Source organism: Cheilinus undulatus, linkage group 15 (genome assembly GCF_018320785.1).
Source record: "Cheilinus undulatus linkage group 15, ASM1832078v1, whole genome shotgun sequence".
NCBI lineage: Eukaryota > Metazoa > Chordata > Actinopteri > Labriformes > Labridae > Cheilinus > Cheilinus undulatus.
This window is the reverse complement of record NC_054879.1, coordinates 21,160,914-21,184,420: the sequence shown is the minus strand read 5'-3', so window position 1 is coordinate 21,184,420 and position 23,507 is coordinate 21,160,914. Positions and strand designations below refer to the sequence as shown.

General features: G+C 40.5%; 2 protein-coding genes across 3 annotated transcripts; both read left to right on the top strand.

Annotated features, from left to right (window-relative positions):
• The first annotated feature begins 52 nt into the window (after positions 1–52).
• sowahca (sosondowah ankyrin repeat domain family Ca) lies at positions 53–7,877 on the top strand. The gene is made up of 4 exons (XM_041806399.1): positions 53–533; positions 1,037–1,422; positions 2,237–2,626; positions 5,056–7,877. The coding sequence occupies exons 1-4, from the start codon at positions 194–196 to the stop codon at positions 5,518–5,520; spliced, it is 1,581 nt and encodes a 526-aa protein (XP_041662333.1). The 5' UTR covers positions 53–193; the 3' UTR covers positions 5,521–7,877.
• Positions 7,878–9,752: 1,875 nt separating this feature from the next.
• akap17a (A kinase (PRKA) anchor protein 17A) lies at positions 9,753–20,453 on the top strand. Of its 2 annotated transcripts, XM_041807747.1 has the most exons (7): positions 9,757–9,856; positions 10,498–10,845; positions 11,350–11,568; positions 16,089–16,301; positions 17,329–17,477; positions 17,872–18,112; positions 18,273–20,453. In XM_041807747.1, exons 2-7 carry the CDS (start codon positions 10,519–10,521, stop codon positions 19,167–19,169), a joined length of 2,046 nt encoding a protein of 681 aa, XP_041663681.1. In that variant the 5' UTR covers positions 9,757–9,856; positions 10,498–10,518; the 3' UTR covers positions 19,170–20,453. The 2 variants fall into 2 exon arrangements, with proteins under 2 accessions (XP_041663680.1, XP_041663681.1); XM_041807746.1 differs by having other exon boundaries at positions 9,753–10,845.
• The last annotated feature ends 3,054 nt before the right edge of the window (positions 20,454–23,507 follow it).

Genomic DNA, 23,507 nt, shown 5'->3' with positions numbered 1-23,507 from the left:
GCTTGTTTGCTTCAGCGAGGTGCGACCCCTATCTGCCACAGCCCGACACTCCCTATGGAGGAGAGGAGGACAAGAACGGTGATGAAGATGCTACAATCCGTTGCCTCGGAACCGAATAATGATTATAAAAAGAATATGGAGTTATTTTGAAGCGTAATTAACCCACCCATCCTGCTCTGCTCTGTTCGGGACGATGATGGCGTCCCAGTGCACGGAGCAAGCCGTGCAGGAGTTCCTGATGGAGAGAGGAGGGAGGGTCCAACAGATGGAGCTGATCGATCATTTCCTATCAATTTGGGGGGAGAATGACCCGTCGAAGGAAGGGGTGGATCGTGAGGTGCTGAAACGTATCGTGGATAACGTGGGTTTCGTGCAGGTGGAAAACGGTGTGAAATTTGTGTGTTTGAACACAACGGAATCGGTGATGCGTGGGGACACAGACGGCCACGATCACGCGGAGTGCAACGGGAATCTCCAGGAGACACTGGACAACAACTATGTCAACAACAGCATTGGCAACGAAGGCCAAACAGGTGAGAGCTACCTTTTGTTTATTTGATTTTACCTTTTTTTGACAGGATTAATTTGAGGTTTAAATGAATGAAATATATGCAAATGTATGAGCCTTTTTATTATTTTCAACGCTAATCTACATGTAAAACTAAACATAAAAGCGCATTAAAGTAATATTTCATGATACTGTCTGCCCTTCGGCTTAAATGTTTACACAATTTCTTAATTGTATTGTCTCGTGCTCACCCTCTGGGAAGACACAAAAATCAATAAATATACAAGGCCAGTACAGCTTTCAGTATGCATTTATCAGTATTATATTTTGACCTATATCTTCCCCCAAAAAAATTCCCCAAAGTCTACAATAATACAGTATAATAGTAACACAAGGAGGATTACTAGACTAAGGTGAAGCATACCTATGGGGATTACAGTGGAAAGGTTGCCCTGGAGTCAATCAAGGTTCAGATTAAGCAATGGACACAAATGACACAATAAAATAACACATTCAATGGTTACACAGGAACATCCATACCATCAGCTGCCAGCCTGGACAATGACAAGCAGTCTAATGGCAATGAACAGCCTGCAGCCCCCTCTCAGGTTAGTAGAAGCAACACCTCAACTCCTACTTCTGGTGGAGGAGAGGTGAAGCTGAGAGACAAGAGGAGGCGAGAGTCAGCCCCATTGATCGGGGTTTCAGATATGGACCAGGCACACCCGGCGGGATCCCACAGTCAGCAGGTGAGAGGGTCACGCAGGGTGTCCAAAGGGTCCCAGCGAGCCATGCTGATAAGCTGCCTATCTGAAGACAGCCCCTTTGATGGGCTTGACCATATCGGAGATATCAACACACCTAAGGGGAGTCGGAGGAACTTCATAGAGCTGATGATGAGCAGTTCTCCCCAGGTACGACTCTCTTTTTCTGGAATGAATGAAAACCTCCAAGAAAGTGATCTTTGTACTCTTTACAATATCATTAAATTTGGAGTCTTCTTTTAAACAAGTAACAGTGCATGTAAGAAAGTATATTTGAAACACACTGATTTAGATATCAAAGTAAACTCATGCTCTATGGCTTTTAATTGTGTTACACTGTAAGCCACTTTATTCTGTAGGCCACTCCTAGTCAGTGATGTCACTCCAAGGCAGGCGTATGTTCTTTAATACCTGAATGACAGAGAGTTATCCATTTAGGAAAGTAAGCAGGTTCCCCTGCATTTGCCTCAGTGCAGCTCGGCCAAGAGCACAGCCTTTGACAGGGTGTGACCAGACATACACTATTCATGAAGCATGACTCCACAGTGACAGTACTCTGTCTTACATAACTAATAGATTAAACACAGTGATGTAATCCATCTTTCCTTTTCTCTATGGCAGTTTAATCTATGACCCTCTTTTGGTGACTGTCAAACAGCTGACAATTTAAACATGCTTTACTGTCACATACATGCAGATAAGTTTATATATTTACCATCAATTTAGTCTTTTAATATTATAAACAGTGGTGATCTTTATTCTGGTATCAGGAGTACTTTAGAAGCCTTTTACAAATAACTATTTGTAAAAGGCTTCTAAAGGGTGAGTAATACTTGAGTCTAGAGTGACTTGTGAAAAAATTATAGAAAGGTTGTCTTTTATGACTACAAAACAAAAATCTATTATCTTTATCAAATTAAGTAAATTTGTGCACCTCTGTTATTGCTATGCTTTCCCTTGATAGGTGCGAAGGTCTCTGATTAACCGTGGCACACGCCTGCGGGACTCAGTGAGGAGTGATGGAGACTCGACTTCAATCCTCTCCTCGAACACCGATGAGGACTGTGCCTCCGTGACACTGGACCCACTGGAGCACGAGTGGATGCTGTGCGCCTCAGATGGCCTTTGGGAAAGCCTGCAGCCACTGCTTACTGTAGAGCCCAGCCTGGTGACCAAAAGAGACTTTGTGACGGGCTTCACCTGCCTCCACTGGGCAGCTAAACAGGGCAAAGCCGAGCTGATCTCCCAGCTGCTGGAGTTTGCCAAGGAAAACTCTATCCCTGTTAATGTGAATGTGAGATCGAGTGCTGGATACACACCACTGCACCTGGCAGCTATGCATGGACACACACAGGTGGGTTGCGTGGACAGGGGTAGTTTAGTGTGGTGTCATGTGTTACCCCTGCCCAGTGAAGCAGCAGATAACTGTACATACTCCATCTGCTGGGCTAGAAAATATAACTTTCCTCTGACTGTTATAAAGAAAAACAGGTGAAAATGATGGCATTACTTTAAAGGATATTTGAATGGATACAGTGCCTATGAAAAGTATTCACCCCCTTGTATGTTTATCCTTTTATTGATTTTATAAATCAATAATGGTCAATATAATTAGGCTTTTTTGACATTAAAACCTCTTTAATGTCAAAATGAAAACAGATTTCTACAAAGTAATGTAATTTAGATAAAAATATGACATGTAGAATAATTTATTGCATAAATATTCACCCCCCTCCAGTCAGTATTTAGCACCTTTGGCTGCAGTCAGAGCACTGAGTCTGTGTGGATAGTTCTTAATCAGGTTTGTACTGTATATCTGGACACTGCAGCTGTACTTCATTCTTTTATGCAAAATTGCTCAAGTTCTGTCAGTTTGCATGGATATCAGGCTTGAGCAGCCTTTTTCAAGTCAAGCCTTAAAATCTCAGTTGGATTGAGGTCTGGACGTTGACTCGGCCACTCTAGAACATTCACCTTGTTGTCTTTAAACCATTTTTGTGTAGCTTTCACTGTGTGCTTTAGGTTATCATCTTGATGGAAAATAAATCATCTCCCTAGTTCTCTTGCAGACTGATTAAGATTGTCTTTAAGGATATTCTTGGATTTTGGCGTATTCATTTTACTCTCTGACTTTACAAGCCTTTCAGGGCTGGCTGCCCAAAAGAATCCCCACCTTATGATGCTTCCACCACCGTGCTTCACATTGGAGATGATGTGTTTGTGGTGATCTGCAGGTTCGTACATAGCATCTTGTCCGATGGCCCAAAAAGCACTGTTTTGGTCCCAAATAACTTTCTTCCACTTGACCATGGAGTCTCCCACATACCTTTTGGTGAACTCTGGTCGAGATTTAACATGAGTTTTTTTCAGCAATGGTTTTCACTTTGCCTCTCTCCCATAAAGCTTTGGCTGATAAACACCCAGGCATCAGTTGTTGTATGTAGGGTTTCCCATCTCAGCTGCTGAAGCTTGTAACTCCTTCAGAGTAGTCATACATGTCTTTGTGGCCTCTGTCTCCTTGCATGGTCACTGAGTTTGTGAGGATGGTCTGGTGTAGGCACATTTACAGGTGCCATATTCCTTCCATTTCTTGATGACGGATTTAACTGAACTCTGGGGAATGTTTAGTGCCTTGAAAACTTGTTTCTATCCATCTCCTGACTTATACTTTTCAATAACCTTTTCTCAAAGTTTCTTGGAGTGTTCTTTTGTCTTCATGGTGTAATGGTAGCCAGGAATACTGATGATCCAGTGAGTGGACCTTCCAGACACAGATGTCTTTATGCTAAAATAGCTTGAGGCACATTCACTGCACTCAGGTGATCCCCATTTCACTAATTGTGAGACTACTTGCACCAATTGGCAAGACCTCTGTTAGATTAGGTCAGTCACTTTAAAGAGGCTCAATATTTATGCAGTCACTTATTTGACCTTAAATAAGTTTGTTTAATTGATGTTAGTTTGTTGAAATCTGTTTTCACTTTGATATCAAATAGGGTTTTCTTTTTTTTTTTTTTTGTCAAAAAAGTTGAATATATTGACCATGATTGATATATAAAGTCAGTATAAGGGTATAGGCATTGTGCACAATAATTTACAGATGATTGTATGAGTTTTTATTCTTGGTCAAAGCATGATGTCCACAGAAAATGATTTATTTTTGAAAGAAATTATTTACACCCCCTATGCATTTAATCAACAATAATCATCATAAATCCAATTCAGAAAATGCCAGCAACAGTCCAGCAAGCAAAACATTCTCACTAACCATGAAAAATGACAAAAAAAATGGCCCAAGAAGACACTTTAACAAAATTTACTTGTGTAAAAAACAGATAGTGTCATGGGAAGCTGAATGAATAGATTTTTCACACAAAAACACAGGAAAGGAACAAATGATTCTGTCTGCTATTAAAACGTCACTCCAGAGACAGAATTTAATTCCACAACATATTAAACACACAGAAAAGTAGTTCAGTTGAAGTGCAGAAAAAGGCACATGGCACTATCACACATGGCTAGAATTTATACCAAGTATGGAAAATACCCAAATTGCTTGTGATGTTTTCTAGACAGACTTTTTAATAACCATTCTGTTTGCACTTTTACCCTCACACAAGTGTACAGGGCAACTTAGACTGAAGAATGAATAAGGAAAGCACAACAAGAGCAATCTATTAATCACTGACAAGCCTAAGCCAGAAAGGTACCAGTATGCTTTAAGTGACATGTGATAGATTTTTGTATCTAATTTTGTTTGTATCCCTATGTTTTGATTGACAGGTGGTTCGAGTGCTGTTGTCAGACTGGGAGGCGGACCCCGAAGCTCGAGACTACAGTGGGAGGCGTGCCATCCAGTACCTTCCTCCTCCCCTGGCTGCTGACCTGCAGGAGGAGGGAGTGGTCACCTCACCGGGGCCTGAGTCAGACAGTGAGAATACCAACAGTGGCAGCAGTGGAGGGCGTGGCTGGCGGTTTCCCAGAGTTCTTCAGGGCAATCTGAACCCGCTACGGCTCCTAAACCCGCCTGCTGAGGCAGCAGAGGAATCAGGTGCCACAGAGAAGACCAAGGGAGGAATGCAGAGGAAGTCATCTCTGGGCCGGCTTAACGCCCGGCTGCATCGCGGACGCCACCGAGCCCAGATCATTCACAGTGCCTCCTTCAGGGACACGGGGGAGGTTGGAAGAGGAGAGGACCTCCCAAGCAGCCCTCTGCGAACACGACCACTGTCCAACCTGTTTGGATGAAATTATACAACTTGGAATCAGCAATACAGACATAAACCAGCACAGATTTCTAAAACTCACTTCACTTGTATTAATAACCTGACAGGTCAGGCATTTTTTACTTAGATTCATAAGTTACATCTTAATATATAATGTTAATTTTAAAGTTATATTAATGAAGAATTTTACATGAAATTAACCTCAGTTGTACTGTATGTTTGCTGACAAATCTAACTTATTTTTGTTCTCATTGCAGTTATTAGGTTTATGTTAATGGCAGGTAGCATTTTATTTGCACAATAATTCCCTGAGTTAAATCTAAAGTGCAGCTGTGTGAATTAAAGTTGGTGTTATTTTCTACTGTACTTAAGGTTGTGTTTTAGAGCAGGTAGCAACTTTTCCTTTGGTCATTCTGTACTAACTTTCCACTTCCTCACACTAGAACAAAGTTTACACAACAGTAGGCTGTTTCAGAATAAATTCATACAATCATAGGACTAACTGTCTATACTTCAACCTTCTTTGATTGAATGGTGCTGATTTTTGTAATCCACAGCTGTAATGTGAATGAATCTTTTTTTTCCTTAGTAGCAGTTTTAAGTATTGAAGATGTTTTTACCACAGACATTTTGTACATCTTAACCACCGTGTAGCTGTCATGCTTGCACTTGTCACTTTGAAGATAATTTTTGAATGTGAGAGGAAACTGCTCCAGCTAAAACCATGTCCCCTGTCATTGGTCCATGTCTTACTTAAAGTCCCTGTAAAGTGATAAAATAAAAATCTGTACTTCAGGTTTGATAAATGACAGGCCAGAATTCAGTCGTGGAACATATTTCCAAGTTTTATCAAATTTAGCTTCAAAATCCTGAAAAATGAGGCAGTAGAATCTGTTCTAGGATGTTGTGGGCGTGTCTGTAAAATGAGCTGAAGCCACACCCACTCACAAGAAATATGATCCTCTCAAATTTTAGAAAATGCTTCTGATTGGAGCACAGCTGCCTGGCTCTGTGCCAGAGCAGAGAAACAGAAGTTGAGGATTAAATTTACTGTTTTCTGGCACAAATCTCTCAAAAATATGATACACTTACAGATTTTGGAAGTTTACCTCATAATGATCAAAATCACACCATGTAGCTGGCTGTTGACTTTCAACAAAAAACTGTGACATTGGCTAACAACAGACTGTATTGAGATGAACTGCTAGTTGATTTTATATCGTTGTAGCGTTCGGGTGGCAGGATAATTCCCTAAAGCGACCAGTGATGTCACACACTCCTATATTTACTGTGCTTTAATAAAAGCAAGCCAGGAAAGCATTGAACAACTTTCTGTCTAAATAAAAAGTTCAGACACACATAAATCTCAGTGTTTTCACATGTTTATGGCAACCTTATTCTAACATATCTAGCGTGTTAAGACACAAAGTTTGGATTTCACTTTACAGGGACTTTAAATGTTGATATTGTACACATGATGTAAAAGGTTGAACATTTTTACACCTTTAGCTTTATAAAAAACTGTAAATTTTGCAGTCAGAATGAGACTATTAGGGATTTCTCTGTATTTTTGTCTTTTGATGCCAAAAGAACCTGAAGTGTTGACAAAAGAAAGGCAGGCTTCCTGACATGCATACCTTTGCAAAGATCATAAACACATTATGACCCTTTTTATAAGGTAGAAGTATATAGAAGATTTAAGTTCATCTACTGTTCTCTTTGGATTATAATGTACCTCAAATCCTCTGACTTCTTACAGGAGTTTATGTGATCTGGGCCTATAACAGCAATTTGCAGCTATTTTGTACAAATCCTTCATTTGTAAAAATCTGTTTACAATTTTCATCTGAAAGTTTGAAACCAAGTAATCAGAGAGATTAACCATATCATGCAGAATCAGCACATTTCACAATCAAACAGGAATTTAGGTCAGTTTAACCTCATTCCATAGAAGTCTAAAAAGTCTAGCTTCAATTAGTCTGACAGTAAGTGTGCAATCCATCTTAACTCTGGACCAGATTTTGTAATTAATTAATAAATCACCTCTTTGGTCTCTTGTATTATAACCTTGCATGTACACAATCATCAGCTTACATTTGTGCATCATCTATGGATTGTTAAGAGTTTAGATCAAAACATGCTGTATGATTAGATGACAGGCGCTCTGACTTTTGACTGTTTTCCCAAATATGTGAATTGTACCTACATCTGACTATTGGCTCAATTACATTGTACATTTGATGAATGTTCCCTTATTATCTTGTAGCTTTTTCCCTGAATAATAGGGTCCCATTGATTTATGATTAACTTTGATGTAGAAATATATTGTGCAAATTTTTAATTCATTTTCCAGGCGCATGAGAAGGGGATTTTGAAATGCTGTGCACTGATATTTTTATAACTTTAAGTCATTGTTTGTGTCTTATTTGTGAAATATTGTGAAATTATTATGTGGTGTGAATACACTGTTCCTGAGCCACTGTCTTCTTTCTCTACTTGTGTCATCCTTGGCTATGAAATAAAGCAATAATGGTTTGCAAAAAACTCAGTCACAGACAGATACTAAATATGTCTCTTAGGCTATCCAAGCAGTTTATTGTGCAGAAGTCGTAGGGACACAGATTCACTATGAAGGATTAAATGCATGATGGTCAGCATTGCAAGTCCTGCTGACAGTGATTGTGCCTGTCTGTTGGTGCTGAATAATTGATGATCTGATGACCCCCCTCTCCCTTGTGCCAGCTTTGGTCCAGCTTGTACAGTTTATCCACAGCTTCCTGTCCACAAGCTGCTGTAACACTGCACTCAATATATTCAGTCAGTCCTCTTTCTGCACCTGGTGTGAGTGATTCTTTTGTTTGTGTGTGCGTGTGTGGATTTCTGTTAGTAAAAGACAAAATATACACACAGTTATAGAGGATCTGGACTGAGACTGTACAGGCACATTGATTTCATTAGAGGCACAATTTTAGGTTATGTGAGACTGAGAGATATGAAACTTGATGTTAAATTATAACCAGTAAAATGATAAAATTGGATTTTACACTATCTTTATGCCAAGATTTTTCAATTGCTGTTGGGCAGACAACTTGAGTGTCTTATCCAAAGCATTTTACTGTAGATAGAAGGCAAAACTGCAAAAACTGGCAAGCAAATTTGATTCATAAACCAGCAAATGCATGACAAGGACACATGACAGTCAGTCAACATACTCAATAAACTGGACTGAACATAGCCACAGCTCTGACAAATGCCCTGACTGATGTTCTTCCAGCTTCCTGTATGGGTCTGTCACCCTCTTCATGTTCACCAGAACAAATCGGCCACATAAAAGGCGGATTACATGTACACGCTCATTACAATCACAAATGTGTTGCTTGTGTTTGTGTAAATCCTCTTGAGTCAAAGCCTTCTCTTTTGATGTTTCCCTGATGTCTGTTTTTGCTTCCCCAGTCAAACAAGATTTATAGAGGTCAGTGAAGGGATGATTTTTTTGTGGGCCACTGGATCTACAGTCTGGTTGCCCGAGGCAGCCTGTTTAGTTAAATTGCTGCTGATCAGGAGGCAGGAGAGAGGCTGTCTGACTGCAGCTACTGACCTACATACAAAGTGAAGGGACTAATGCCTATTATGTAAATTCCTCTGCAATCTTTTCAGTGAAACTGTGCCAACTTTTTCGCCTGGGGCCTTCACTGTTGGACTAATCCATGTCCAATGTATCCCCATCTTTCTCTCTTTTAGCTAGCATTCATCATGACGATGATGGCATTCAGGAAAAGTCTGACTTGGACCCAGCAGTGCCAAATATAAAATAGCCACCAAGATAGTAACTTGTTTGCGCTGTCTTTGTAATAAATATGCCCTGTCAGCTGGATGATTTGGTTTTCTGACAGCCAGTGGCATCAACCACACTGTTTCACCTGCAAAAATACGTCTGAATGCAAAAATCGTATCTGCAATGTTACCAAATTAGACTGTTGTTAATAACTGTCGCGTTTTGTATAGTCTATGGATGAATTATGTCTGCAATGCACCGTTAATCTCTCTAAATTTGACATTTGTGTCACCGAAATTAAATAAACGAACAAGGCAGATAGTCGAAATCATCTCACATGCAACTCAGCCGGGCTCCTGTTATCCTTAGTTTTGTTTACACATTTTCCACACGGTGTCGCTGTTTGAAATAATGCCACCATGTAGCCACGGCTCATTGTGTCAGCTTGAGGTTAAAGTTGACTCCATCCGGAAGTAGCATGTAGTGGGTGTCTTTTTTTTCTTGCTATGGTTGGCTTTCAATAAATCTACAACACAGTAATTCATTGAGATTCATTTGCTGGCAGGGGGCTAACTAATGTTAGGTAGGTTGTTATGAATGTTTACAGGTATAACTGGTGTAACTATGATGTTACATAAACCACCGCAGTGATTGTTACAGCTAAAGTGGTGTAATGATTGAAATCGTCAAGCTAACGTTTACTAGCCTGCTACTATCCCCTGTAGTAAAAGGCTATCACGTTGGCTTTAGTTGTTCACGGCAGCGGTTTGCTGTTTGATGTTTCATTTAGCATAAAGGCCGATATTCTGTTAGCCCTGTGTTTGTTATTTAATAGCTGATGGGCTTGTCAGACTAGATTCTTGAGCTTTGGCTAGCTAGCAGCTCTTGCTGTGCTAACGCACAGTGTAATGCTAAAGCTCCTACACTTTAGCTTACTGCAGAAGCTTGAGCTGTTCACTCGAATTTGGATGACAAAGGGAAACGAAATTTTTTACTAAAGCGAAAAAATTTGTGTTTTTTGTTTGGTAATTTTAAATGTAAAGTTGGCGGTATCCTCTAAGAACTGTGTCGCCGTGTTCCGTCGATGCTAGTTATTTTTAGCTAGGCTAGCCCATTTTTTGAAACCGGGTGGTGATGTGAAACAGTGAGAAAACAGTGAGCTACCTAAACGTTTCTTCATTTACTGCTATTATCTTCTAATAATCTACACTGTCTGGTTTGTAGCTTTCTCAAATATCTGCCACAATGACAACTATTGTCCATGACACTACAGAGGCAGTGTGCCTCTCCTCTGAGTACAACCTGTACCTAAAGCCTATTGCTAAGATGACCATTAGTGTAGCTTTGCCACAGCTCAAACTGCCAGGCAAGAGCATCTCCAACTGGGAGGTAATGGAGAGAGTAAAGGCCATGGTTGCTCCCGACCAGTTTTCAGTCCTGCGGATCTCCAAGAGCACCATGGACTTCATCCGCTTTGAGGGAGAGGTGGAGAACAAGACAGTGGTGAAGAGCCTGCTGAGCCGTCTTGATGGAAAGACCATCAAACTCAGTGGGTTTACTGATGTACTGAAGGTAAGGCTGCCATTGAGATGGAAAAAAATCTCATTGGAAAACTTTGGTTGGTTATGTTCTGACTGTAGTTGAAGTTTTCTGTGCATTTTGTGGCTGGAAAGCTTCGTTGTTGTGTTGATTTTTTTTTGTGCCAATTTCTGAGTAAGGACACTCCAGTTTTTTGCTGTGTACAGCAGCTGTTTTGGCATGTGATGTGGAGTCATTTTCTCATTATGTGCTGCAGTGTTGTCAACAGAAGTGGGGAAAGGTACAAGAGACTCGTACTCAAGTAGAAGTACAGTTACTTTGGTGAAAAGTTACCTAAGTATAAGTAAAAGTACTTATTTCAAAATGTACTCAAAAAAGTGAAGGGACTTTAAAACACTACTCAATCACAATACTTTGAGTAAATGTAACTAGTTACTTTTCACCCTTGTGTACTGTTTTATTTGACTGTGTTTCACTGTAGTTCTGCAAAGTGATAGCTTATTGTATAACAACTGCTCTGATAATTGTTGCCCTCAGGTTCGTGCTGTAGAAAATAAGGTGGACTTTCCTACACGGCATGACTGGGACTCCTTCTTCCGTGATGCAAAGGACATGAATGAGACTCTGCCGGGAGAGAGGCCTGACACCATTCACCTTGAGGGACTTCCTTGCCGCTGGTTCAGTCAGAAGGACAGCCAGTTCCCAGACAGGCCTTCTGAAGAGGTCCTTATTGCTGTGTTCCAGACATTTGGCAAGGTGATTCATAATTCTATACATTCTTTCAACCTGTAAAGAAAATTACCTGAATTCTAAGTGTACATCACGCAACCGGTTAGTCTGAAATGATTGGTTGTACCACTGGGCTGTACTACACAATTCTTTGTTTTTGCGTTTGCTGCAAACATAACAAAAAGCAAGAAATGGGATGGAAACAGCTGTTTTGTATTACTCCAAAGCCCCTGAATTATTTACTTTATTTTCAGTTTATGATGGTATGAATTAAGTTTAAGTAATTATTTTATTGGATTTTTTTTAAAGGTACAATGTGTAAAATTTGGCTGCATTTCGCCCAACAGAAAAAGAAACGGTGTACATGGGATATAATGTTTATATATCTATGTGAAGTATGTTGAAATAAGTGCACAATCATCCCCTTTAAACTTTCGTTTTCTTTTCACAAAATTAGAAAAAAGCTTTTTAAATTTACATTAAGGCTGACATAACGAACCGCCATGTTGTCTACGGCAACGTTTAGGGGACAGAAAGAGCAAAATGCGGTTTTTAAATACGAACCTGCCCGCCGGTCCTGAAAGCTACCTGGAAGACAGGTGGAGAAGAAGACTGACCTAAATCTATAAAAATAATGGTTACAAAAATGAATGAATTAACCCTCACCTTGTCACTGCTGTAATTGATGTCCGGCTCACGATCCTTTTTGGTCTTCACAGGCTCTCGGCGCTTAGTGATGTGACGTTTTGGTAACAGATTGGCTCATCCTAAAATCTGAATGCTAGATGTCGCTAAAATGCCAAATTTTACACATTGTACCTTTAAACGCGGCAGACTCTATCACCAGCAGCCAAGTTAGATAATGCAATAAATCACAAACATCATGTAAATCAAATTACCATGAAACAACATGAAAGTATAGCTCTATTCGCGTGGGTTAGTATTACCATGGGACCACTCATTATTTGTAATAATTGTGAAGGATGTCTGTGTTTTTTAATCATATGTAAATTGGTCATGTCTGTAGTTAGTAGACAAAATAGTTCCAGGGCAAACTATCATATTACAGCACACAGTTAGGTACTCTGGTGATAGTTATCTGGTCTGAATTGACATGTATGTGATTTTTAAAAACTGTTTTCTTGTCAAGAAAAGCAAAAAAACAGAGGTTGGACATTGTAAACAAAGCTTTTTCACATATAGAGTAATTATTGTGCTTTTCTTGAACCTGTTTCAGTGTTAGTTCACAAACAGATTCAATTGGCTGAACTTCCCTTCAGTTTTATTGTCCACACATGCTTATCTCTCTCCCCTTTTACTGCCAAACAAACAGCCCTATCTAGGGGTCAACCAATATTGTTTTTTCAGAGCTGATACATATTCCAGTTATTAGTTCATAAGACCAATATCAAATATGTTTTGAACTGATATGTTTTTATTATGACATAAAATGTACTTTATGTGGCAAAAGTAAAATTGCATGATAAAAAAATGAAGGAAAATAAACAATTTAGCCCCAGCCTTATCAGCATGAGAAACAGCATAGAGCAACATAGCAGCAGGAAAACAGGAAGTGATGCCATACACTCAATGGCTGTGTCCAAAATCACTCCCTTTTCACTATATAGTGCACTATATAGTGAATACGCCTTTTTGTAGTGATGCCCGAATTCTGAGTGAGCATTGTTATACACTATTGTGCACTCATTCTATCCCACAATGCATACTGACAGTCACTAGCCCAGCAACATTTACTCCCATTCAAGTCAGATGAACGAGAGAGCACAAGAACACAGATCAGTACATTTTTGGGAATTTTTGGTTTGGTTTTCACCACAAAATATAATCTGTAAGAAAGTGAGAAGGATTCAAAAGGAAGAAAACTTTTTTCCCTCACGACGATTTTAAAACATGTCACCATCTTCTATATGCACAAATAAGTGATAATACACAAGAATATTTCATATTATCTTGCTACAAAAGTCGAAAAAACATATCTGTTAATATTTTTATTCTTTGTGAAAATATGTAACATTTAGTATCAGTTTTAGTGAAATTCCACTGTAAATTTCATTCCTTAGCCGTTGTCATGGATATCTACGTGTTGTTGTTGCTAAACATTTTAATTGTGAGATGACGATGACATCATTGTTCACAGCCGCAGTCCTGTCTGAAATCTTTTTTGTGTTTTGTATTTTAGTCTATGATATAGTCCACCATATGCTGCTCACTTAATTACGGATAGGGTGTAGGGAATGAGTGTGTGGTTTCAGACACAGCCAATGTGTCAGGGACATCCAGGCTTAAGTGTTGATTGGCTAGTAATATAACATTTTATTTATGTTATTTAACCTTTATTTAACTAGGTTAGTCCCATTGAGATCAAAGATCTCTTTTTCAAGGGAGACCTGACCAAGAATGGCAGCAATACATAGTTGAATCAAACAATACAACTGGACTCATACAATACACATGAAGAGATGGAAAACAATTATAAGACATCAATTTAAGCAGTGACATTCAGAAAGTTTGGATTAAAAAGTCTAGCCGGTCAGTTTGTGTAATATGAAAGACATTTAGTAAGACTTTGGAGAGTGAAAATAAAGTCGCAGAGAAAGAAACACAAAAGAGCACACTTTTTGGTGAATTAATTTCATCTATCATCTGTTAAATAAAATGCTGATATGGATAATTGGCAAAATGCCAAATGTCAGTCTCAGTAACCCAGGCTGATAATAGATCGACCCCTGGTGCTTTCTCTGCCCAACCTCTTACTGCTTCTCTTTGCCCATACCTGATTCTGTGTCAGCATTTTGTAAATGTTAACTCAGTATTCAGTTATCGTGCTTTGATGAAGATTGTTGTTATGCATATCTTAGCGAGTCACAACTAACAGGTTGTAGAAAATCATTCACAGCATCAGCTGTAGAAAACAAAAGCAGCTGATTAAGACACATTTTTAACGTCAGACATTGCACCTCTCTCAGTACATTAGCAACAAGGGATGCTACAGTACTCATCTCTCTGACCAGATGCAGATGCCTCTACTGGTGTCAGGCGAAACCTTTACATGTTCACTCTGGGCAGTGTGAGGGGAGGGAGACAAAAGTAACATAAAAGGGCAACAATGTCTTGTGGAAATGCTAGTTAACATCATGTGTACATTAAGGCATGGATTTGAGCTTGTATAGGTCACACTTACCCATTCATACCCATCTACTCCACATTCTTACACTGATTGCAAAGTTTGCTCTTGATATTGGCCATCAGTATGAGCTAATTTCATTCATATAATCTATACACATTTACATGCCACTAACGCAGCAGTGTCGGTAGCAGGAGCTGGGGATTGGTTGAGTGTCAATTTACTCTACCTGCTGAGCCACACTTGCCCCACTACATTACATTTTTGTATAGAACTCACACTCAACCACAATAACAAAAGAGCTCACGGTTGTGGCCCTCAAAGCGCTGCTGTGGATTGGAGATCTCCTGCTCGATGTGGACGGGGCCTCCATCTGTCTGTCCTCTGAGGTCCAAAACCTGGACGTCATCCTTGACCCTCTCCTTCCAGTCCCACATAACATCTGTAACCAAATCCGCTTTCTATCACCTCAAGAACATCTCCAGACTCCGTCCATCACTTCAAGACCCTGTGGAAGAAACCCTCATACACACCATCATAACCTCCCACCTAGACTACTGCAATGGAGTCCTGTCTGGGGTACCCAACAAAACCCTGGAAAGGGTCCAGTATGTCCAAAACTCTGCTGCTAGACTTCTCACCTGCACTACACCCTGACAACACATCACTCCGACCCTCATCCACCTCCACTGGCTCCCTATTAGGTCCCGCATCCCCTACAAAATCCTCCTCCTCATGTACAAATCTTTCCATGACCTGGCTCCTCAGTACCTTTCTGATCTCCTCCCTCCTTACACACCGTCTCGCAACCTTCGGTCTTCAGACACTGGCCTGCTTTCCATACCCGAAACAAAACTCCGAACCTATGGTGACAGAGCCTTTAGTGTGGCAGCTCCCACCCTCTGGAACTCTCTGCCTGCAGACATCCGTAGCGCTCCAGTTCTGGACACTTTCAAAAGACGTCTAAGCACCACCTGTTCACCACAGCCTACATTCTTCACTAAACCACCCCTAACACTCACCTTATCCCTCACAAAGTCTTCCCATGGCTTAAGTGTTTTGTAAAGCATCCTTGGGTTTCTTGAAAGGCGCTATAAAAATCTAAGGTACTATTATTATAATTATTATTATAGAATTTTAAAATAAGAATGTGCATTTCATTATTTATTGTCACTGTCATACAGAGCCTCCTCATTTGCATTCAAAAATGTCAGTCATTTTGAGTCTATTACAAAATTGCAAATGCGCCACATCAAACACAGACATCAGGGGATGATTCCCAAATTATCAGAGGTCTCCAGGTAATGCTAATCCTGTAAAAATTGTTAACAAGTTAAACTCAAAGTTTAACATGAAAGCATTCTTAATGGTTTTGAAAATATGCTTTTTTTTTTCATTGCAGGTGCGAAATGTTGACATCCCTATGCTGGACCCATACAGGGAAGAGATGACAGACAAGAACTTCAGCACATTCAGTTTCGGGGGCCATTTGAACTTTGAGGCTTATGTCCAGTACCAGGAGTACTGTGGTTTCACCAAGGCAATGGACACTCTGCGCAGCATGAAGCTGATGCTGAAAGGAGATGATGGAAAGGCAGTGGCCTGTAATATCAAGGTACAGTAGGCTCCTGTGGGTGTTAAGTGATGTATTTTCCATGTTTATGGTAATGGCAAGAAGTGGGAGCCTTGTGTGCAAGGAGGCACTTTCTCATTGAGAACATTGAAAACAGGCTGTCATCTTCATGTCACTGTTTGTTCAAGTTTAGTATCTTATCCTCACAGTTGTTATTAGTGAATGTAGTTTAAAGCTTTTGACACCCTAAAGGGCATATCAAAGCCATTTTAAGCTATTTCAAAAAGCAGAAAAGGCAAAATATTTGATAATTTCTCAACTTCTTAAAGTCATAGTGTTCCATCTTTATTTGTTCTTAACTATTTTTGATATCTTAAACAGTATTGCAGCCTTTACAATCCTGTCAGTGCATTGCTATTTCTGGTCTGGCTGACCAACATGGACACATCAGAGAAATCGACATGTATCCAATATTCCATCAGCATACTCCATAGGTTGTAATGAAATTGCAGATGTGCAGATTTTGGCAATTAAAAAGTGTTGTTCACAGCAGCCTAGAAGCTTTGAGACCTCAAATGGAAGGAGATTTTATCTGTGTCATCATCATTTCCAAAGTAATGAGTGGAGGGAGCGCCAGGTCTCTTAGTCCACAAAATAATGCTGTGCTGCCAAATTAGAGTTAGTGTCAATGAGAGAAGGGCTTTCATGAGATGAAGCAGACTTTTTTGTCTTCTCTTGGATTACTTACAAAAATAGCTGTTTATAATCTCAACAAATATTGTGTGAATGTAAAGGGTTTTATCTTAGTCGCTTAATACACCAAGTGTTTTTAAAATGCTAACTCTTACTATCCTACTTGATGATGAACATCCTGTTATGCACACTGATAGCCTAAAGGCATATTGTTATTGTGTTGTCAAAACAATTATAATTGACCTACTGTTATGAACATTTTCCACTTGTTAACATCAAACTTCTTAGCTCCCATTTGTTTGAAAATAATCTTTGAAAGCTGGAATATGTGACAAGACTGGATCAGCATCAGGCCTTTGTGTTATTTTTTTCTCAGGTGGCTTTTGACACCAGCAAGCACCTGAGTGAGTCGGCTCTGAAGAGAAGGAGTCAAGAGAGGCTGAAGTTACAGGAGCTGGAGAGGCAGAGAGAGGAGCAGAAACGACGAGAGAAAGAAGAGGAGGAGCGACGTAAGGAGGAGGAGAGGTATGATGGCTTTGACCAACTATTGGTCAAGCTGGTTTGTGTTGAAAATAAGTTGTGTTCAAAATAAGCTAAGAGTCCTTGAGTTTATCTTTAAGAGGCAAAATTTCCCAAAACTTTTAAGTTGAGATGTCATATTGTTTACCTTTTTATGCTTAGAAATCAGTCCTGTGGTGGAAGACCCAATATTTAGTGAAGGAAACATTCGTTTCCTGATCTGTAGAACAGTTTAGGTTTTAAAAGTTCAATTCCTTTGTTTTGAGTGTGTGACAACTTCTAATTCTTACTTTACCATGTAGGACTGCACGGCTTCACAGCACTCTTAATTAAAAGTTAATTTAAAAAAAGAAATTAGTTCTATAAAATATTCATGGAGGACAAATTACCTTTGCTTCAGGAAACAGAAGGAGCTGGAAGAGGAGGAGAAGGAGAGGAAGAAGGAAGAGAAGATCCGAAAGCGAGAGCAGAAGCTGCGTGAGAGAGAGGAGAGGAAGAACCTGAAGAGGGTGAGGCGACAGCAGGAAGAGGAGCAGAAGAAACTGCAGATGAAGATTGCAATGGAGGAGAGAAGGCTGCTGTTAGCTCAGCGCAACCTGGAATCCATCCGGCTCATCGCTGAGCTGCTGGCCAGAGCCAAGGTACAAAACATGCCCAGACAAACCTAAACACCTGTGTCGTATATAACACTACACTTTTAATTTTAGGTGTTTTATGTTAAAGTTACTGGGCTTATTTGTATAATAATTGGTTAGTTTATATATTTGAAGTATCTTCACACTGTTTCCTCTTTCTCTCCAGACACTGAAGCAGCAGCAAGATGAGAAAGAAAGAGCTGAAAAAGAGGAGCGAGAAAGGCAAGAGCAAGCGCAAAAGCAGGAGGAGCTCGTCCGTCTTCAGCAACTGGAAGCCTGCCGACGCAAGCAGGAGGAGGAGCTCCGGAGGGTGGAGGTGGAGAAGGAGCGTGCGCTGGAGCTTCAGCGCAGGGAGAAGGAGCTGAGAGAACGACTTCTCTGCAACCTGTTGAAGAAGAGCAGTGGTAAAACCACAAAAGGCTCAGGCAATCAGGACCCTGAAACAAATGAGGAAGCCTCTGATCCTGTAGGGAATGAGATGATGTTGGGGGTCCTGGGACTGGTTAATGGATTCAAAGCAGCTGAGAGCAAAGAGAAGCAGGCATCTAAATCTAGTGTACACTTGGGAAAAAACAGAGCAACCGAGGAAAAGAGAGGAGGAGATGACAGGAAGAAAGTTCGGGAGGGAAAGAGGGAAGAGGAGGTGAGGAGCAGGCACAGCAGGGAGCGAGCACGGGACAGAGACCACTACCACAGAGAAAAGAGCCCCTACAGCCGGGGTAGGAGGAGGCGCTCTCACAGCTACAGCAGGAGGAGAAGGAGCTCGAGCCGCCATAGGAGGAGCTCTAGTCGTCACAGAAGGAGCTCCACTTACCACAACGGCAGGAGGCGCAGCCATAGTCATCACTGTAGGAGCATGAGCTCCAGCCGGGACAGGAGCAGGAGTAGCAGTGGGAGGAGCTACAGCAGGGGGAGGAACCACAGGCGTAGTCATCGCAGATACAGCAGAGGAAGCTCCAGGAGCAGCAATAAAAGTAGGGAGAGGAGGAGTCACAGTCATTACAGCAGGAGGTACAGGAGACGCAGCTACAGCAGAGACAGGAGCCATTCAAGACGTCGCTAATCTCATCAATATGATCCGTTTAGTTTGGCTTACACTTAAGGATTTAATCAACGATATTTTTGGATTCATCAACCAAGTAGTGTGATGTGGCAGTGCACTAAATGGCCACAGGAGAACATGGCAGCGTGGCAGACTTAAAAAAATCCAAGGCTTAAACAAATTTAGACAGCTAGAAAATATACTCCTCGAAGTTATTTTAGGAAATTCTGTATTTTTGAGCCTTGAAAGTTTCTGCAATTATTTTTAGAGAATTGCTTTAACATCTTTAGTCTGTTTTTACATGCTGTTGTTTTAGATTTAAACCAGACCCATTATTTGTTTTCAAAATAATAAACAATTACAACTCAGAAAATCGCATTTTTATTCGGTTCTGGGAAAATGATTTTGTGCCACATATTTTGGAAAATTTTGAACTCAGCTGAACCAGAACTGTTCCCTTATTGCAGTAAAACTGGGATAAAAATAAAAGAACTTAAGTAAGATTAACAGTTAAACCAATAATATTCATTATTTAGAAAGTTGAGAAGATAAGTTGTCTGGTATTTTTTTAATTATTGGCTTGCTGTATTGTACTGTGAACTCAAAAGACCTCCATGTTGTTGAAGCAAGTTGTCTTTGTGCACAAGTAACAGTCAGGTATGGAAAGTTTTACTGGGAATATTTTGTCAGTGTTGTTTTGATGTGGCACCAGCCTTTTCATCCACACTTGTAGCCTAAGAACAAAAAAAAATCACACAATCTTCTGCTGACATCTTGTCAGCATGGACCTTGAAACACTCCAGGCCTTGTTGCCACAGCCGTGGAAGATCTTAAAGTGGACTTCTCAACTTGAACAGGTAGCTGCTGTTTCATTACAAATGTGAAATTTCTATAGACCATGGAAAGCATTTCTTTTTTTGACCAGCAGACTGACTAAACTCTTTACATCACATTGCACTTTTTCATTGTTTTGTTTTTAGTTGCTGTGATGCTGCTGTGACAAAACTGAATTCAGCCTTCAACTGAGCAGTTCCATTTTTGCAAAGCTTGCAAAGATCAATAGGTTTCTCATTTCAAAATGTCTGAACTTTTTGGTTTGTTTAAAAAATGATTTGAGTGGTGGAGTTTGACCTTATATTAAGCTGCAAAATAATAAGTAATGAATGACACACTTTCCATCTTTTGGAGAGCAAGTCAAGTCAAATAGTTTTGTTGATATGGAGACATCGCTGACATTTTGACATGCCATCACCAAGACCATTTGTTCTGTCTACTGTCTGCTCACGATCCAGAGCATGTGTTGCATTCAGGGTTAAAATAAAATCTTGACTTCAACATTTAAAATTATTCTTTCTTCTGTTTTTTTAGAGCAGTGAGGAAAAAAAGATGTGGTTTTTAGGGTATCTTTTGTCTTTGGGTCCCTACAGCTATCAAATTGTCCTAAAACAATTAATATTGCAACAGTTTTATCAGGCTATTTAAAAAACGAGATTAATGTTCTAATACAATTTTTCTAAACAAACATTTTCCAATGTCTTCCTTCTCCCCTTCTGTAAAACACACTGCTGCATTCTGGTCTTCTACTGATCAAAATAGTGCAATAGGTCCTCTTCAGTTGGCTCGAAATCTCTGTCGTTCTCAACTTCTGACACAGACTCAAAACAAGTTCCTTTGGGCACAGATTTAATTTTAGGAAAAAGGAAAAAGTCAGATGGTGCTAGATCAGATGAATAGGGAGGGTGATCAAGCACTGTGATTTGTGTTTTTGGGCAAGAAACTGCTTTACCTAGCGCACAGTATGAGGCAGCATGTTGTTTTGATAAAGAATGAAACCATTTTTCCACAATTGTGGTTTCTATCTTCAGACTTGCTCTCAGTTTTTCTAAAACCTGTCTTTAATAGTGTTTACTTACCATTGACCTTTCTGGAACCCACTCCTCCAAAATGGTACCCTTTATGTCAAAGAAAACAATCAACATGGGCTTGAATTTGGACTTGCTTTGCCATGCTTTCTTCATTCTTGTTGGCGATGGTGTTTTCCAATGCAATGACTGCCTTTTTGTCTTAGGATGGCTTTCTTCAATTTGTTCCAAATTGTCTCCAAAAAGTTACTCTGTTTTTTTTTTTTTTTTTTTTTTTTTTTTTAATCAGGAGTCAGAGGTTTTGCGGCGTCTCATTATCCATAACTCCATCAAGGCTTGAAAGTTAGTTACATTTTGAAAGAAAACGCATGTACTAATACAGTAGTTCTCTTTGTAAGTCTGGCCCCCAAAGCGGCTGTCAAGACCAAATCCGGCTCTTGTACAATGTGGTTGATGACTCCTGTGTTAGAGATTTAGTTTGTAATGTTGACATGGAAGTATGTGGATGAATTCCTCTGGATTCATCCATGTATGCTGGACTTTACCTGAACAGTTGACCCACAAGACTTACACTGTCGGTGAAGTTTTTCAGAACTATAAACAACACTTGGATGTTTGCCCATTTACAATTACAGCTGGCCAAGTAGACAATATCTTCTTATCATTTGTGTGTTTTTTATTTTCAACTAGATTTCCATCTAAGATTGATAAACTCATATGCTTTCTTCCCCAGTAACCATGTTGTGAGCAGCATCAGTGTTCTCCTCAGGAGATCTGAGAGATTTCTGTTGTCATGTCTTTCACTAACTACATTTAATGTGGTGGGATATTACATTTTATATGTGAAATTTCTACAGCTTTTTTAAAATTAACTAGCATATAAAATATACCTGCTTTCCCTCCTTTGGCAATAACATCCCTGATAATGGCAGGGTTCAATATATTGGAAGTGATACAATAACAGTCCTCTTCTCTACTTCTAGTTCAAGCATGAAGACTTTTTCTTACTAATTCATTATTCACCACTCATTCATATCCCTCCTTTCTTCCTTTTATTCTCTCTTCCTGCACTTGTTATCAGCTGATTAAAGGCCTTCACTCTCTTAAGTATTAAACCAATCAGATTCTGCCACAACCTTTGTGTCCAATCATCATGCACCTGTGTCAAGTGGATCCTAGTTAGACTTTGAGTTGGACAAAGGGTCTGGGTGAAAGCTCAGGGCCAAGTAAGATATGACTGCATTGATGTAGTCAAGAAGTCTTGGACAGTAATACGGCTTTGCTGCAGAAGCAGACGAGTTCTGGTGGCTCTCCAACCTGACCTGTGACGAGACCCAGCAGAGAACAAAGACCAGAACAAAGGTAGGGTTCCCTACCTATCCAGCTACATCCTCGTCAGTAGAAATACTGGCTACGGAGGAGTCTGGAGCAGCTACAGTGATGGCTGAGGGGACAACAATGTCAAGCACCACACCTGAACCTGAAAACACCTACGAGGCACTGACTCTCGGTCCTCTGTCCAAAGTGGACACAAAGAGGGCACAATTGAAGAACCTCATCGAAGACTGTTTCCAGGGTAAGTACACAAAGCTGAACCAATGTTATTGGAACCTCATGGCCAAGTGCCTGAGGCAAGATTTCATGGTGCTGGTCCCTAAAAAAGGGATCGTCAGCTACCAGGTGAGTGTGGCTTCTTTCATGAGCATCTAGTATGTTGTGACCCAGAGAAGCATGCGTGAAGATTGGCTGAATACTACGTTCGCCTGGATCTGGTTGGTAAGGTTGAATCATTTCATAGGTAATTTCAAGCTAGACTACCTGTGGTCTGGACTGGGGCTGGATGGCCCTAAGGAGTCCAGAATGTGGGTACAGAAACTGCCTACACCAGAAGAGCTGATGACCGCACCATCCAAGGACTTCCAGAAAATCGACAAATGCGTGGCTGAACGCATCTTCAGCAGTCTGAATGGGACAGAGTTCTTGAGTGACGGTAAGTCGCTTCGGTGCACTTTGTTGCAATGCAGAGAAGCATGGGGGAAGTGGAACTATGACTGTACTGGGTTGAGAACCAACGCTACAATCAAAGGTGTCCTGCAGGCTTTGGCCGAAGGCCAAACCAGGGATCTGACAAGAACCTGGTGGGGCCTAGAGTACTGAGTGATCCCCTGCTTGAGTCAATCTACCAGTTACTGGGTTGAGTACCAGTATTTGGCGAGAGCAAACTGCCAGAGTTTGGACAGCTGGAAGGCCACTTGACAAGGTTGTTATCGCGGTGAGTATCATACCTACTCACACCAGTTTGGCAGGAGAGGAATGGCAAATAGCACAGAATGCCTCCAGCAGGAGTCAGCTGTACTAAGGCCATCCTGGGCCAGGGCATGATGATGTGGAAGGAGATACAGAGAGAGATTGTGCCCTTCACTGGAGATCCCATCATGATGTTAGCTGAAGGACATGCTTTCAGGAAAAGCCTGTGTGAAGGTAACCAAATTTCAGG